Source organism: Geotrypetes seraphini, chromosome 5 (assembly GCF_902459505.1).
Source record: "Geotrypetes seraphini chromosome 5, aGeoSer1.1, whole genome shotgun sequence".
Classification (NCBI taxonomy): Eukaryota; Metazoa; Chordata; class Amphibia; order Gymnophiona; family Dermophiidae; genus Geotrypetes; species Geotrypetes seraphini.
The window spans coordinates 268,371,691-268,388,749 of record NC_047088.1 but is presented as its reverse complement, the minus strand read 5'-3'; the positions used below and the strand labels follow the sequence as shown (position 1 = coordinate 268,388,749).

At 46.7% G+C, this 17,059-nt stretch overlaps 1 protein-coding gene across 1 annotated transcript in view; it reads left to right on the top strand.

Moving 5' to 3' along the window:
* STK16 (serine/threonine kinase 16) overlaps nt 1–17,059 on the top strand; it is a 29,615-nt gene that overhangs the window by 4,431 nt on the left and 8,125 nt on the right. The window contains exons 3-4 of the mRNA XM_033946521.1: nt 2,071–2,204; nt 3,493–3,613. Of these exons, the coding sequence (XP_033802412.1) occupies nt 2,071–2,204; nt 3,493–3,613 (255 nt within the window). The remainder of the gene's footprint in view (nt 1–2,070; nt 2,205–3,492; nt 3,614–17,059) is intronic.

Below are 17,059 nucleotides of genomic sequence, written 5' to 3'. Positions count from 1 at the left end.
GCAGGAAGCGGAGTAAAAAAAACAACAACCGAGCGAGCTGGGCCGCTGAGAAAGCACGGGAGGCCTGGCCCGGGCTGCGGACGGGTAAGGAGCTGGGGCAGTGAGCCTTCCCTGCGGCTGAAATGGAGCCTGGCCACCCTCCGCGACAGACCACAGGAGTCCGTGTCCTTTTCCGCTCACCCTCCTTCCCGCGGACCCGACTACCTTGGCGATTCAAGCAGCGTGTGCAGCAGTCTTCACACGCTGCTTCAGGCCCTTCTACTTCCCTGATTTGCTCTGCCGCATCTCTGATGATGTCATCAGGGACGTGCCAGAGTAAATCAGGGCAGTAGAAGGACCCGAAGCAGCGTGTGAAGACTGCTGCACACGCTGCTTGAATCGCCGGGTAGGTAGTCAGGTCCATGGGAAGGGGGGGGCGCAAGGACTCTGGGGAGAATGGCAGACACCGGCCCTGTACTAACTCCCGTGGACAGGGGGAGCAGGAAGGGGTGCTGATGGACAGGGGTGGGGGAAATGAAGGGAGGCCTATTGCTGGACAGAAGGAGCAGGAAGAGGTGATGATGGACAGGGGGGGGAAAGGAAGGGAGGCTTATTGCTTGACAGGGGGAACAGGAAGAGGTGCTGATGGACAGGGGGGGGAAAATGAAGGGAGGCCTACTGCTGGACAGGGGGAGCAGGAAGAGGTGCTGATGGACAGGGGGGGAAATAAAGGGAGGCCTACTGCTGGACAGAGGGAGCAGGAAGAGGTGATGATGGACAGGGGGGGAAATAAAGGGAGGCCTACTGCTGGACAGAGGGAGCAGGAAGAGGTGATGATGGACGGGGGGGAAAGGAATGGAGGCCTATTGTTGGACAGGGGGAGCAGGAAGAGGTGCTGATGGACACGGGGGGGGAAATGAAGGGAGGCCTGCTGCTGGACATGGGAAGCAGGAAGAGGTGCTGATGGACACGGGGGGAAATGAAGGGAAGCCTACTGCTGGACAGAGGGAGCAGGAAGAGGTGATGATGGACACGGGGGAGGTAAAACAAAGGAAGAAGGGCTGCTGCTGGATAAGGGGAGCAGTGAAGGGGTGGTGGTGGACACAGGGGAGGTAAAAATAAGGAAGAATGGACAGGAAAAAGCGGCTAAGGAGACAGAGAGAGAAAGAAATAAAGACAGACACATATATTCTAGCACCCGTTAATGTAATGGGCTATAAAGCTAGTAAAAGAATAAAGTTATTATTATTATTATTAAGTTGAATTGGGAAAAAAAATATCCTGAAGCAATGCCGGTCTGAAGGGAAGCTTTCAGTTGCCCTTAATTGACTTTAATTGCTAACTGGCACTTTACTTTTTAGCTTAGTAGCGGTATTGCGCAATGCACACTTTTAAAGGGAAAAAGTGCTCATTGTGCTCCAGAAGGGGGGTAGCTTTGGCAGCCTGTGCTCGCAGTGTGCAGGCTGCCACAAAGGGGCCTCGTTGGCTTCAGGTGCCGGCGACGCAGGGTTCCCCTTTGCGAGTACCTCTTGCACCGGCAGCTGGCAGTGGGGAAGCCTGGGCTTCCCCCACCACCCACACAGGGATTTCCCCAACCACTGATAGGCTGGGAAATAAGGTTTCCCTTACCGCCGATGGTGCAGGGAATTCCCTTTTCATGGCTGCCAGCCTGCCTGCTTTAGCGAATGGGGCGGTTCAGGTCTCTTTGCCGCTGCAGGCCTCGGGGGAGTTTTTCTTAGCGGGTTTTGCGCTGTTTTGGGTGGGAAGCTCCTCCATTTTGTTTACAGCCTCAGGTAATCTTCCCCCTGTATTTAATAAATAGTGTTCAAAAAAATAAGTGTTTTGAAGATCCCTCATATAATTTTGAAGTTTAGTGAATTGTACAAGATTATTGCAAAGTCTCTGAGATGCTACAAGGTTGCAGAGCTTCTTGGCCATTGCATGATCCTTCTGAGGTCTGAGAAATGTTACAGGGCACTGTCAGGTCTGATGAAAGATATGGATGCATATAAGTTCTTGGATTGTTATGGTTTGTTGTGCTGAGGTGGAGTCGCTGATAGATAAGTTGTGCTATCTGCTCTTTTCCTTTAGAGAGGAACATTGTGGAATGAAGTGGAACATCTCAGGGACAAGAACAGTTTTATGTCTGAAGAGCGGATTCTTCACATTTTTCAAGGAATATCCCTGGGGCTACAAGCTATTCACAATAAGGGATATGCTCACAGGTAAAAAGATTGATTTGAGGTGGGGGGGAATTATACTAAAGGGTCAAATCTACAGGCTTCTGCGTATAGGCCACAGCCACCCATGCTTGGTTGGCATGGTGGACATTTACCAACCAGTGTTTCAGCATGGGTGGCTGTGGCCACCTTATTGGTCAGACTGGATGGACCATGTAGGTCTTTATCTGCTGACATTTTACTGTGGTGTTATGTTCTGTCTGCATAAGAACCTGCAATAGAATAAATCTACGCCCACCAGGAACACATCAGGTAAAAAGCTCTAGGGTTATAAGAGGCCACGTATCCCCATCTACTCTGGCTCAGCCCAAAATTAGAACACCTGCCCACCCTCTTCTCACTGCCCTCTGGCGACACTCTACAGCTTGAATTCTCAAGCAAGGTCCTAGGCATCATTATCGATTCTTCCCTCTCTTTCCCTCACCTCAACTCAAAATCATGCTTTTTTAGCCTCCACATGCTGAGGAAAGTAAGGTCCTACTACCGCCAACAACATTTTGCTGTCCGTGTCCAATCTATTTAAGTCTAACAAAAAAAGTCTTCAAAGACTCCAGCTAATCCAGAACACTGCGGCCAAATTGATCTTCGCAAAAGGCAAATCTGATCATGTCTCCCCACTTCTGGCCAAACTTCACTGGCTCCCAGTGATTTCTAGAGTTCATTTCAAATGCACCTGCCTGGCTTTTAAGATCATTCACGGCATCCTCCCCCCCTAATCCCACTATCTTATAACTCCTCGAGTCCTGACTCCACCAGACCCACCCAAAAACATAAACTATCCTTCCTCTCTCTACATGGTATTCTCTATGCGGGTAAACTGGGAAAATCCCTCCTCTTCAAAATCACAGGGCTTTGGAACAATCTTACTGTCCCACTACGGAACCTGAGCTCCCTCCAATTATTCCGTAAGCACCTGAAAACCTGGCTTTTCACAAAAATGTAATGCTCTCTTCCCCCCTGTACGCAACCCCAACCCCTTATTCTTCTCTTCCTATATTTAAGTTCTTGTAAACCGTGCCGAGCTCTACATCTGTGGAGAAGATGCAGTTTATAAACTTAAGGTTTAGTTTAGTTTAGAAGCTACATGTCACATTTGCTTTTAATAAAGTGAATGTTTGTGCTTCTACCCTGTCACTGAGTTTTTTGGGCACCCCGTGACTCCGCTTTGTAGGGGTTATTAGGTACCCTATGACTTTGCTCTGCCAGTGCGATTATATCAGGTACCTTGTGTCCCTGTTTTCTCTATCTTGAGATTCTTGCGTTCTGTTTTCAGGGACCTGAAACCCACCAATGTGCTGCTGGCAGATGACGACTGTCCATTGCTGATGGATTTGGGCTCCATGAACCAGGCGCAAATTGAGATCACAAATTCTCGTCAGGCCTTGGCCCTTCAGGTATCAGAAAGTAGCATAGCCCTGGGTCAGTTTCACATTGACCTGCACAGTACATAAGAACATAAGAATTACCATAATGGGACAGACCAAAGGTCCATCAAGCTCAGTATCCCATTTCCAACAGTGGCCAACCCAGGTCCCAAGTACCTAGCTAGATCCCAAGTAGCAAAACAGATTTTATGCTGCTTATCCTAGGAATAAGCAGTGGATTTCCCCAAGTCATCTCAATAATGGCCTATGGACTTCTGTCTTAGGAAATTATCCAAACCTATTTTAAACCCCGCTAAGCTAACTAATTTCACCATATTCTCCGGCTTGAGTACCTGATTGTAAAACCGCTTAGATAAACCTTGATAGGCAGTATATAAACACCTAATAATAATAATTAATTAAACGAGTTCCATAGTTTAATTACATGTTGTGGCTCCTCTCAAGTGCTGCCCCTGACCTGCCTAAAGAGAGACCTGGAAAAGAAGATTGCACTAATCTAATCTAATCTAAACCTTAAGTTTATATACCGCATCATCTCCATGAGAATGGAGCTCGACACGGTTTACAAGAACTTAAAATAGTGGGTAGAGAAGAAGAAAAAGGATTACATGAACTTATGTGTAGAAGGGGGGAGAGAAAGGGGGGAAGGATAGAGCTATAATTTGCTGAAAAGCCAGGTTTTCAATTATTTGTGGAATAACTGAAGGGAGCTCAGGTTCCGCAGCGGGGTGGTGAGGTCGTTCCAAAGACCTATGATTTTGAAGAGAAGGGATTTTCCCAATTTGCCTGAATAGTGGATGCCGCGTGGAGAGGGGAAGGCTAGTTTAAGCCTTTGGGCAGTTCTCCTTTTTAGGTATATTAAAAGCAAGAAGCTGGGAAAAGAGGCTTTCAGGGAAAACGCCATAGCAGAGAGATGAAATGAAATCTTTGCTTTGATCTTCACCAAGGAACATGTAGAGGGGATACCAGTGCCAGAAATAGTATTCAATGCTGATGAAGCAGAGAAACTCAAACAAATCTCTGTAACACTGGAAGACGTAATGAGTCAATTTGAGAAACTGAACAGTCCTAGTATGGATTGAGAACTGATTGAAAGACAGAAAATAAGAGAGTGGGTTTAAATGGTCAATATTCTTAATGGAAAAGGGAAAATCGTGGGGTTCACCAAGCAATTATTATATACAGGCTATGAGAGAGAAAATATCAATTCAAAAACCAAAAATACTCTCTCCACTTCAAAATTCTTTTTACTTCTTGAAAATGTCAACATGACAGCGTGATTACTATTTTTATCCCAGGACAAGCAGGCAGCATATTCTTAACGTATGGGTGACGTCACCGACGGAGCCCCGGTACGGACACTTTTAACTAGAAAGTTCTAGTTGACCGCACCGCGCATGCGCGGGTGCCTTCCCGCTCGACGGAGGAGAGCGTGGTCCCCAGTTTCTTTGTTTCCACGGAGCGAAGAAGACGCATGTGCTTTCAACGGCTGTTGAAATTTTCTACTTTGCCTTCCCGCTCGCGTAATTTTCTTCATTTTTTGCTTTTTTCCCTTCGGGTTTCTTTTTCGTCTAAAAAAAAAAAAAAATTCTTTAATTTGTCTTTTCCTTTATTTTTCTAGCCGGCCCCGGCGGGGCCTGTTGCCAACATACAGGCCTCCGGGTTTGATTTTGCGGAGGCCGTGTTTCCATTCATGCCCCCTCAGCCGGGTTTTAAGAAGTGCCAGCGGTGTGCACGCCCGATCTCTCTCACTGACCCGCACAATTGGTGCTTACAGTGCCTGGGTCCAGAGCATCGGGCTGACACCTGCACCTGCTGTGCTACTCTTAAAAAACGTACGTTAAAGAATAGGCAGATCCAGCAGAACATCCTTTTTGGCACCGGATCTGCCATGGAGTCTGCCACACCATCGACGGCGCCGCTAAAGTCGGCACCGACTACCTCCACACCGCCTGTCCTTCCTCGGGGTCGATGGCGTCAGGTAAGCCGGCTAAGAAGCCTTCCACTTCCCTTGAGCGCCCTCCTGCCACGTCGGCGACACCGGTCCTCCCGGCATCCAGCCGACCCCGTAAACGCTCCGCCCCGATTTCGGTGAGTGCCTCGTCATCGGCCTCCTCATCGCCGGGGCGTAGAGCAGCACCTATGGTACCGAAAAAGAAAAAAGCGGTACCGATGCCTCCTCTGGACGACCGCATTGCGGCCATACTCCAAACTCAATTACAGGAGCAGCTACAGCAACAACTACAGCACCTGTTGCCGACAATATTGGCCCCGCTCCTTCCGGTACCGGACCGGCCCGAGCCTCGCACCATACTACCGGAGTCGACTCCATCGGTACCATTAAACACGTCCATGCCGGTGCTCGCGGCGGAACCCATCAACCCTCTCGTGCAACTACACTCTGATGCCGATCCTCTCCGACATCGGGACCGTCGCCAAGCCGACCGAGACCGGCACCGCTCCTCTTCCCCCGGTACCGTCTCCATGCGTTCTGGCAAATCTCTCTCTAAGACTTGCCACGCAGAACCATCCACACCACCGTCCCGTCCTATACACACCGACGTCAGGGACCCGGACCTCTGGGAAGAATCCCAACCCGGTACCGACGATGGGGCTTCTTCAACCGACGAGGAGCCCTCCACAATCGATGCCGGTTCCAAGCCTGAACAATCCTCGTTCACCAAATTTCTTCGGGAAATGTCAGCGGCTCTCTCTATCCCATTAGAATCTGACTCTAAGAAGTCACAGGCTTTCTTAGATGCCCTAGACTTCGAGCAACCCCCCAAAGAATTCCTAAAGTTACCCGTCCACGACATCTTACGGGAAACTTTCTACAAGAATTGGGAGAATCCTCTCTCGGTACCGGGGGCCCCTAGAAAACTGGATAGTCTCTACAGGGTCATCCCTATCCCGGGGTTTGACAAACCCCAACTACCCCATGAATCTCTTCTTGTCGAATCCACCTTGAAGAAAACCCAGGGATCCAGTATTTATGCTTCTACCCCTCCTGGCAGAGAGGGCAAAACGATGGATAAATTTGGCAAGCGCCTTTATCAAAATTCAATGCTTGCAAACAGAGCCAATAATTACACCTTTCACTTCTCCTTCTAGATGAAGTATCTGGTTCAACAACTCTCTTCATTACAAAAGTATCTCCCTGAACGAAAGGTCCCTCTTTTCCAACAACACATTTCCAGTCTGCTCCAACTCCGCAAATTCATGGTGCGCTCTATTTATGATTCTTTCGAGCTCACCTCTCGAGCTTCGGCCATGGCGGTCGCCATGAGACGTCTGGCCTGGCTGAGAGTTTCCGACCTCGACGTTAACCACCAAGACCGCCTGGCTAACGCATCTTGTCTTGGTGATGAACTTTTTGGAGAGTCCCTAGACTCCACCACCAAGAAACTCTCTGCTCACGAGACCAGGTGGGATACTCTCATCAAACCGAAGAAGAAGACTCCGCCTGCTCGCCCCTATAGACAGCAGTCTTCATACCAACGCAGATTCTCAGCCAGACCTCTTCATCCACCTCCGCAACAACCTCGCCGACCTCGTCAGCAACAGCAAACTCAGGCTCGCTCCCAATCTTATCAACCTGCCAAGCCTCTCCCTCAGTCAAAACCTTCTCAGCCCTTTTGACTCCTTTCTCCAGGGCATAGCCAGTCTCTCACCAGCGTTACCTCTTCCTCAACCTATCGGAGGACGCCTGCAACTTTTTCTCAGCCGTTGGGAAGTCATCACGTCAGACCAGTGGGTCCTTACCATCATTCGCCACGGCTACTCTCTCAACTTCCAGACTCTTCCACCAGACAATCCTCCCGTAGAGTCTGCTTCTCACTCCTCTCAAACCCTCCTCCTTCTCAAGGAGGTTCAATCCCTCCTTCTTCTCAATGCCATCGAAGAAGTCCCCCAAGACCAAAGGGGTCAGGGATTCTACTCCCGCTACTTCCTGGTACCCAAGAAGACAGGAGACCTATGTCCCATCCTCGATCTCAGGGACCTCAACAAGTGTCTGGTCAAGGAAAAGTTCAGAATGCTCTCCCTTGCCATGTAATCATCAGTGCAGATATGAAGGCTGCCAAACAAGTGGAGAAGGCCTCATCCAAGGCAAGGCAGATGATGGGTTGTATCAAAAGAAGTTTCGTCAGCCGGAAACCTGAAGTCATAATGCCACTATACAGAGCCATGGTGAGACCTCATCTGGAATACTGTGTGCAATTCTGGAGGCCACATTACCATAAAGACGTGCTCAGAGTCGAGTCGGTTCAGCGGATGGCCACTAGGACGATCTCGGGGCTCAAGGGTCTCTCATACGAAGAGAGACTGCACAAACTGCAGCTCTACACTCTTGAGGAACGTAGGGAGAGGGGGGACATGATTGAGACATTTAAGTACATCACAGGACGTGTCGAGGTGGAAGATGACATTTTCTTTCCCAAAGGACCCTCGGCCACAAGAGGACATCCGCTCAAACTCAGAGGAGGGAAATTTAATGGCGACACCAGGAAGTACTTCTTCACGGAAAGAGTGATAGATCGCTGGAACAAGCTTCCGGTGCAAGTGGTTGAGGCCACCAGCGTACCTGACTTTAAGAATAAATGGGACACCTACGTAGGATCACTACGAAGATCAAGTTAAAGAATTGGGTCATTAGCACACAGACTAAATTGGGTGGGTCAGTAGAGTGGGCAGACTTGATGAGCTGTAGCCCTTTTCTGCCGTCATCTTTCTATGTTTCTATGTTTCTATGCTTTACCCTCTTCTCTCTCAACACGACTGGCTATGTTCCCTAGACCTCAAGGAGGCCTACACTCACATTCCAATCAATCAGACTTCACGTCGCTACCTCCGGTTTCAGATACAGCACCATCACTACCAATACAAAGTGCTACCCTTTGGCCTCGCATCATCGCCCAGGGTGTTCACCAAATGCCTTATTGTGGTGGCGGCCTTCCTCAGGTCTCACAACCTCCAGGTGTTCCCCTACTTGGACGATTGGTTGGTGAAAGCACCTACGTCTCAGCTTGTGCTACAAGCCACTCAACACACCATCTCTTTCCTCCATTTTCTGGGGTTCGAGATCAACTACCCCAAGTCGCATCTGCTTCCCACACAGCGACTTCAGTTCATTGGAGCAGTTCTCGACACCACTCTGATGAGGGCGTTTCTCCCCTCCGACTGTCAACAGACCCTGCTCCATCTTTGCCGCCAGGTGCTCCTTCATCACTCCATCCCTGCTCGGCAGATGATGGTCCTCCTGGGCCACATGGCTTCCACGGTCCATGTGCTCCCTCTGGCACGACTCCACCTCAGAACACCTCAGTGGGCTCTAGCCAACCAATGGTCTCAGACCACGGACCTTCTTTCTCATCCCATCTGTGTGACATCGTCTCTTCAGCGATCTCTTCAATGGTGGTTGAACTCCTCCAATCTTTCCAGGGGTCTGCTTTTTCATCTACCCCCTCACTCCATGGTCATCACCACGGATGCCTCCCCCTACGCATGGGGAGCCCACCTGGGAGAACTTCGCACACAGGGTCTCTGGACCCCTCAGGAACGTCAACATCATATCAACTTCCTGGAACTCAGGGCCATGTTCTATGCATTCAAAGCTTTCCAACACCTTCTCTACCCTCAGGTTCTTCTCCTGTGCACAGACAACCAAGTCGCCATGTATTACATAAACAAGCAAGGCGGCACCGATTCTCCCCTCCTCTGTCAGGAGGCCATCTGCATCTGGACCTGGGCCACGGCCCGCAATCTCTTCCTCAAGGCTGTCTACATCCAGGGCGAACAGAACTCCCTGGCCGACAATCTCAGCCGCATCCTTCAACCTCACGAGTGGACTCTGGATCCGACCACACTCCACTCCATCTTCGATCGGTGGGGCACTCCTCAGGTGGACCTCTTTGCAGCTCCTCACAACCATCAACTGCCCCTTTTATGTTCCAGACTCTACTCTCCTCATTGTCTGGCCCCGGATGCGTTCCTGCTCAACTGGACGGGTCGGTTTCTCTATGCCTTCCCTCCACTTCCTCTGATGTTGCGGACGTTGTTCAAACTCCGCAGAGACAATGCCACCATGATTCTCATCGCTCCTCGGTGGCCTCGCCAACACTGGTTCTCTCTCCTGCTCCAGCTCAGCTCCAGGGAGCCCATTCCTCTTCCTGTGTTTCCTACTCTACTTACGCAGCAGCAGCAGCATCAGTCTCTACTACATCCCAATCTGTCCTCGCTCCACCTGACAGCTTGGTTTCTCTCGGGCTGACCTCTCCAAAGAATCTGTCTCAGCCTGTCCGTCGCATTTTGGATGCCTCCAGGAAACCGGCCACCCTCCAATGTTACCATCAGAAGTGGACCAGGTTCTCCTCTTGGTGTCTACTGCATCACCACGATCCCACCTCATTGGCGGTGGAAACTGTACTGGACTATTTGCTCTCTCTGTCCGACGCTGGCCTCAAGTCTACCTCCATCAGAGTCCACCTCAGTGCCATCACTGCGTTCCATGAGCCTATCCTCGGAAAACCTCTTACTGCTCATCCCCTGGTTTCCCGGTTCATGAGAGGCCTCTTCAATGTCAAACCACCTCTGAAGCCTCCTCCAATCGTCTGGGACCTGAATGTGGTTTTGTCAGCCCTCATGAAACCTCCGTTTGAGCCTCTTGCCACTACTTCACTCAAATTTCTGACATGGAAGGTGCTTTTCCTCATTGCCATCACCTCTGCCAGGAGGGTTAGTGAGCTGCATGCACTGGTTGCCGACCCACCTTTCACTGTTTTTCACCATGACAAGGTGGTTCTGCGCACCCATCCTAAGTTCCTTCCCAAGGTGGTCTCGGACTTTCACCTCAACCAGTCCATTGTTTTGCCTGTCTTTTTTCCCAAACCCCACTCTCATCCTGGGGAACAGGCGCTGCATACGCTGGACTGTAAGCGTGCCCTTGCTTACTATCTTGATCGCACCAGGGCTCACCGCTCATCCCCTCAGCTCTTTCTATCTTTCGACCCTAACCGTTTAGGTCGCCCTGTCTCTAAACGGACGCTTTCTAACTGGCTTGCTGCCTGCATTGCCTTCTGTTATGCTCGGGCCGGTCTCTCACTGGAAGGTGCTGTCACGGCCCACAGAGTCAGAGCTATGGCTGCTTCCGTGGCTTTCCTCCGTTCCACGCCCATTGAGGAAATCTGCAAGGCTGCCACTTGGTCCTCAGTTCACACGTTCACTACTCACTACTGTCTGGATACCTTCTCCAGACGGGATGGACTCTTCGGCCAATCTGTGTTACAAAATTTATTTTCCTAATGGCCAACCATCCCTCCTCCCCCTCTGTTAGCTTGGAGGTCACCCATACGTTAAGAATATGCTGCCTGCTTGTCCTGGGATAAAGCACAGTTACTTACCGTAACAGGTGTTATCCAGGGACAGCAGGCAGATATTCTTAGGACCCGCCCTCCTCCCCGGGTTGGCTTCTTAGCTGGCTTATCTTAACGGGACCACGCTCTCCTCCGTCGAGTGGGAAGGCACCCGCGCATGCGCGGTGCGGTCAACTAGAACTTTCTAGTTAAAAGTGTCCGTACCGGGGCTCCGTCGGTGACGTCACCCATACGTTAAGAATATCTGCCTGCTGTCCCTGGATAACACCTGTTACGGTAAATAACTGTGCTATATTAGAGCTCTAAAGTGGTGGGGCTCTAATATAAATAGTAGTCGCGCTGACATTTTCAAGATTTAAAGAAGAAAAAAGAATTTTGAAGTGGAGAGAGTATTTTTTTTTTTTTTTTTTTAAATAGTGGGATTCCCCAGGGGTCTGTGCTGGGAACCCTGCTTTTTAACATATTTATCAATGATCTAGAGATGGGAATAACTAGTGAAATAATTCAATTTCTGATGACACAAAGTTGAAGGGGGATAGGTTCAAATAAAATGCAAGGAAGTTTTTCTTCACCCAAAGGGTCGTGGACACATGGAATGCGCTCCCGGAGGAAGTGATCCGGCAGAGTACAGTACAGGGATTCAAACAGGGATTGGACGGATTCCTGAGGGAAAAGGGGATCGTGGGATACTGAGGGAGGTGCTGGGGTTTTGCATAAGTATAGACAGCTCACCAGGTCGTGCAGGTGCAAGGCCGGAGGGTTAGGACTTTGATGGGAAGATAGGACTTTGATGAGAAACCAAGGGGGCCCCTTCTGGTAATTAAGGCAGGTCATGACCTGTTGGGCCGCCGCGGGGGCGGACTGCTGGGCGGGATGGACCTGTGGTCTGACCCGGCAGAGGCACTGCTTATGTTCTTATGTGTGACTGGGCATCAAAATGGCAGATGACTTTTATTTTGAACAAGTGGAAAGTGATACATGTGAGAAAGAGGAACCCGAGCTACAGCTATGTGATGCAGGGTTCCACATTAGGAGTCACTGTCCAGGAAAAGGATCTAGGTGTCATTGTTGAGGATACATTGAAACCTTCAGCTCAGTGTGCAACGGCAGCTAAGAAAGCAAATGGGATGTTAGGAAAGGAATGCAAAACAAAGATGAAAATATTATAATGCCCTTGGATCACTCTATGATATGGCCGCACCTAGAATACTGTGTGCAATTCTGGTCACTGAATCTCAAAAAAGATAAAGCGGAATTAGAAAAGGTACAGAGAAGGATTGACGAAAATGATAAAAGGATGGGATGACTTCCCTATGAGGAAAGACTAAAGTAGCTAGAGCTCTTCAGCTTGGTGAAGAGACGGCTCAGGGGTGATATAATAGAGGTCTATAAAATACTGAGTGGAGTGGAAAGGGTAGATGTGTATCGCATATTTACACTTTCCAAAAATACTAGGACTAGGGGGCATGTGATGAAGATACTAAGTAGTAAATTTAAAAGAAACTGGGAAAAATATTTCTTCATTCAAACTCTGGAATTCATTCCAGAGAATATGGTGAAAGCAGTTAGCTTAGCAGGGTTTAAAAAAGGTTTGGATACTTTCCTAAAAGAGAAGTGCATAGGCCGTTATTGAGATGGCTTGAGGGGATCCACTGCTTATTCCTAGGATAAGCAGCATAAAGTCTGTTTTATTACTTGGGATCTTGCTAGCTACCTGGGACTTAGATTGGCCACTTGGTAACAGGATAGTGGGCTTGATAAGAACATAAGAATTCCCGCAGCTGGGTCAGACAAGTGGTCTATCGTGCCCAGCAGTCCGCTCATGTGGCAGCCCTTAGGTTAAAGACCAGTGCTCTAAATGAGTCCAGCCTCACCTATGTACGTTCCAGTATGGCAACTCTTATCTCCTTATCTCTGTAGTCATCTAGCGACAAATTCTATTGCTTAATTATGCATTGAATAAAGAAATATTTTTTGCAATTTTTATTTGCTTTTGGCCTGCTGATTTTTTTTTTTTTCCTGGTTTCATATTCTTTTGATTATAAGATGCTGTTTTGTGCTTTATTGCCAAATTGTCTCTTGTTTTGGGATGCTGTGTTGTCTGCTTTCACCTCATTAGTGATCATAAATAAGTAACATCAGAAAACAATTCTTTCTTTATTTCTAAAAACATTCACAATAGTTCATAAGAACATAAGAATAGCCTTACTGGGTCAGACCAATGGTCCATCAAGAAACATAGAAGATGATGGCAGAAAAGGGCCACAGCCCATCAAGTCTGCCCACTCCCAACAACCCTACCCGCTTGAATTTACCCCCCTAGAGATACCACATGTGTATCCCATTTACATTTTTTACCCCCCTAGAGATCCCACATGTGTATCCCATTTCCTTTTAAAATCCGGCACGCTGCTGGCCTGAATCACCTGAAGTGGAAGTTCATTCCAACGATCGACCACTCTTTCGGTGAAGAAGAACTTCCTGGTGTCGCCATGAAATTTCCCATCCCTGATTTTCAGCAGATGTCCTCTTGTGGCCGAGGGACCTTTAAAAAAAAAGATATCATCCTCCACCTCAATACGGCCGGTGATATATTTAAACGTCTATATCATGTCTCCTCTCTCTCTATGTTCTTCGAATGAGTATAGTGCAATTTATTCAGCCTTTCCTCATACGGGAGGTTTTTGAGTCCCGAGACCATCCTGGTGGCCATTCTTTGAATCGACTCAACTCTCAGCACATCTTTTTGGTAATGTGGCCTCCAGAATTGTACACAATATTCCAGATGAGGCCTCACCATGGATCTGTACAACGGCATTATAACTTCGGGCTTCCGGCTGATAAAGCTTCTTCGGATACAACCCATCATTTGTCTTGCCTTTGATGAAGCCTTCTCCACTTGATTGGCAGTCTTCATGTCTTCGCTAATGATCACCCCCAAATCACGTTCCGCCTTGGTCCTAACTAAGGTTTCACCATTAAGTGTGTAAGTTTTGCATGGATTCCTGCTGCCGAGGTGCATGACCTTACATTTCCTAGCATTGAAGTTTAGCTGCCAAGTCGAGGACCAGTGTTCCAATAGAAGTAAGTCCTGTGTCATACTGTCTGGTAAAGTGTTCTCACTTACTATGTTGCATAGTTTGGTGTCATCGGCGAATAATGTGATTTTACCCTGAAGCCCCTGAGTCAGATCTCCCACAAATATGTTGAAGAGGATCGGGCCCAAGACCAAGCCCTGCGGCACTCCACTGATCACCTCTGACGGTTTTTGAAGGGGCACCATTCACCACCACTCTCTGAAGTCTACCGTTTAGCCAATCACTGACCCATGTAGTTAATGTCTCTCCCAGTCCCATTGATTTCATCTTGTTCAATAGTCTGCGGTGTGGGACGCTATCAAAAGCTTTACTAAAGTCTAAGTAAACGACATCTAGGGACTCACCCACATCCAGTTTCCTTGTTATCCAGTCAAAGAAACTAATTAGCCTGTTCCCATGGTGGCCTATCCAGGTCACTAGTACCTGGCCAAAACCCAAGGAGTAGCAATATTCCATGCTACCAATACAGGGCACTCAGTTCACTATTTGGCTAAACTTCATCTGGGACTTTTCAAATATTCATAGATCACCAAATCTTCCCAGCATATAAAAACATATTCATAGTACTATCTTATAAACCACTGAATATTTTTCTAAAGTGTGTAGAATCCGCAGAAGGCTCACTTTCCTTTATTTAGAGTTCATAGAAGGATAATATAAGCCAATATCTTCAATGGATCCTTTTTTTGTATATTTTTTAAACTTTTTCTTATATATAAAGTGCAAATGCAGCAGTGTTTTGTGCAAACTTAGCAGTAATAAATAGAAGATGCATAAGAACTTATCTTATTCTTAAAGTGCATTACGGGAGCGCCTCCACAGTCATGCCATTTTTCAAAATTTTCATCATGGTTGAGGCTCCCAGCCCAACATTAGCAGGTAGTTCTCATGCCGCGCCCCTAAAAAGAATTCTACACACTTTAGAAAAATATTCAGTGGTTTATAAGATAGTACTATGAGAGAAAATGACATTGTGCCACGGAATGGCAGCCTGAATTGTGAGATCTGCAGGGGCCATGGAGACTATTAGAAAACGCAGCATTCCTAGCTAAAGTGCCTTGCTACAAACCAACACACAACTTGGAGCACAGGAAGTCCACCCGAAAGCACCTAGACAAATTCCGATTCCCTGCTGAATAGGAGGAGAAATTGTTGGGAGAAAGCAGCGGGTTAGTCAAGCAGAAAAAAAATGGCGCCCGTTCCCTCCGATTCGGAAGATGAGGAGACTCCGGTTACTATTCTGTCAGGGGAGGAAATTATGCTGCAATTGTTACAATCCTGGTTTCGAGCGTTGAAAGATGAGATGGTCGGATTTTGGCAGGATGTGAAGATGGCTCTTGCGGAGTTGTGCTCAGATGTAGTGGAGATTGGAGGCCATGTGTCAGCTACAGAGGCGCAAATTTTGGATCTCACCCAAGAGCTGGTGGATGTGCAGATGACATTCAACTCCTTCACTCATTAAATACAGCAGATTCCAAATTGAAAAGGAAATTTTCATATCTAAACAACTTCAAGAGACTCTGATTAAAGATAATACCAACTTGAGAAGGAAAGCTGAAATGCTTGAGAACAATTCTCGTAGTAACAATTTAAGGTTAATTAATTTTCCAAAACTTGAGATGGTAAATCCTAGAGAAATGCTCAAGAGATATTTAGTGGAAATCTTAGAGGTATCAGAGGAAATGTTACCACCATTCTCACGTGTTTATTATTTACCTATGAAAGCTTCTGTAGAGCAGCAAAAAAAATTGTTTCAACAAACTTTAAATGTTTCAGAATTACTAGAGACTTCTGATAAGGACTTAGCATTACCAGCAACTTTGATTATAACTGTTGCGCTTCTGTTGGATAAAACATGGTTGTTAAGACTTTACTTTAAAAATAGACAAAAAGTTTTTCTTGGTTGTAAAGTACAGATGTTTCCTGATCTTACAAAAAGACACAGAAGCGTCGCCGTGAATTTCTTCTTTTGAAACCTGGGGGTTACATCTTTGGGGGCTACCTTTTATTTGAGACATAGTGTGTTATCGCTCTGTCAAGTATGTGTTCTTTGAACCATCTCAATTGACAACTTTTGTGGCAATGTCTCGTCTGGATGGAGGAATATCTTGAACCCTATATGATAATTATGAGATCTCATTTTCAGTGCTATAGCTTCTAGCATCTTGTTATAAATTTTATTTTTTCTTGTTTTTTCTTATTTTTTCGCTATTTCTAAAACTTGGATCTAGAAGGAGGACTTGAGCATAAATAGTTAAATAATGTTTTCTTTACGGGATGTATAATTAATTTTATGCTATTATGATTATGCTTTCTGTACAAGTGTTATGCTTGAAATTAAATTGAAAATCAATAAAGATTTAATTATGAAAAAAAATACAGCAGATTCCAATGAGATAACTAATATAAACAATAAGGTAAAACAAATAAGTCAATGACTTAAAGATAATATGTTGGCACTGAACATAACAAAATTCTCAGTAATGTTTTTTCCATGGAAAAATGATCTTAAATTTTCATCGCAAATACTCTTAGATAATACCCCACTACAAATAGTAACAACTGCAAAAATATTGGGAGTGATACTAGATCAGAAACTTTCGTATCATAATAATAATAATAATAATTGATTTCTTATATACCGCTATACCGTGAAGTTCGAAGCGGTTTACAATAAAGATACATTTGACAGTACATGGGATAGAAACGGTTTACAATAAAGATACGTTTAGTCAGTACATGGGATGCAAGTGGTTTACATTAAAGATTCATTTTGTCAGTACATGGGATGCAAGTGGTTTACATTAAAGATTCATTTTGTCAGTACATGGGATACAAGTGGTTTACATTAAAGATTCATTTTGTCAGTACATGGGATACAAGTGGGTTACAGTAAAGATATATTTTGTCAGTACATGGGATGCAAGTGGGTTACAATACAAGTGGTTTACTATCAAGGTGCATTTTGTCAGTGTAAGGGAAACAAG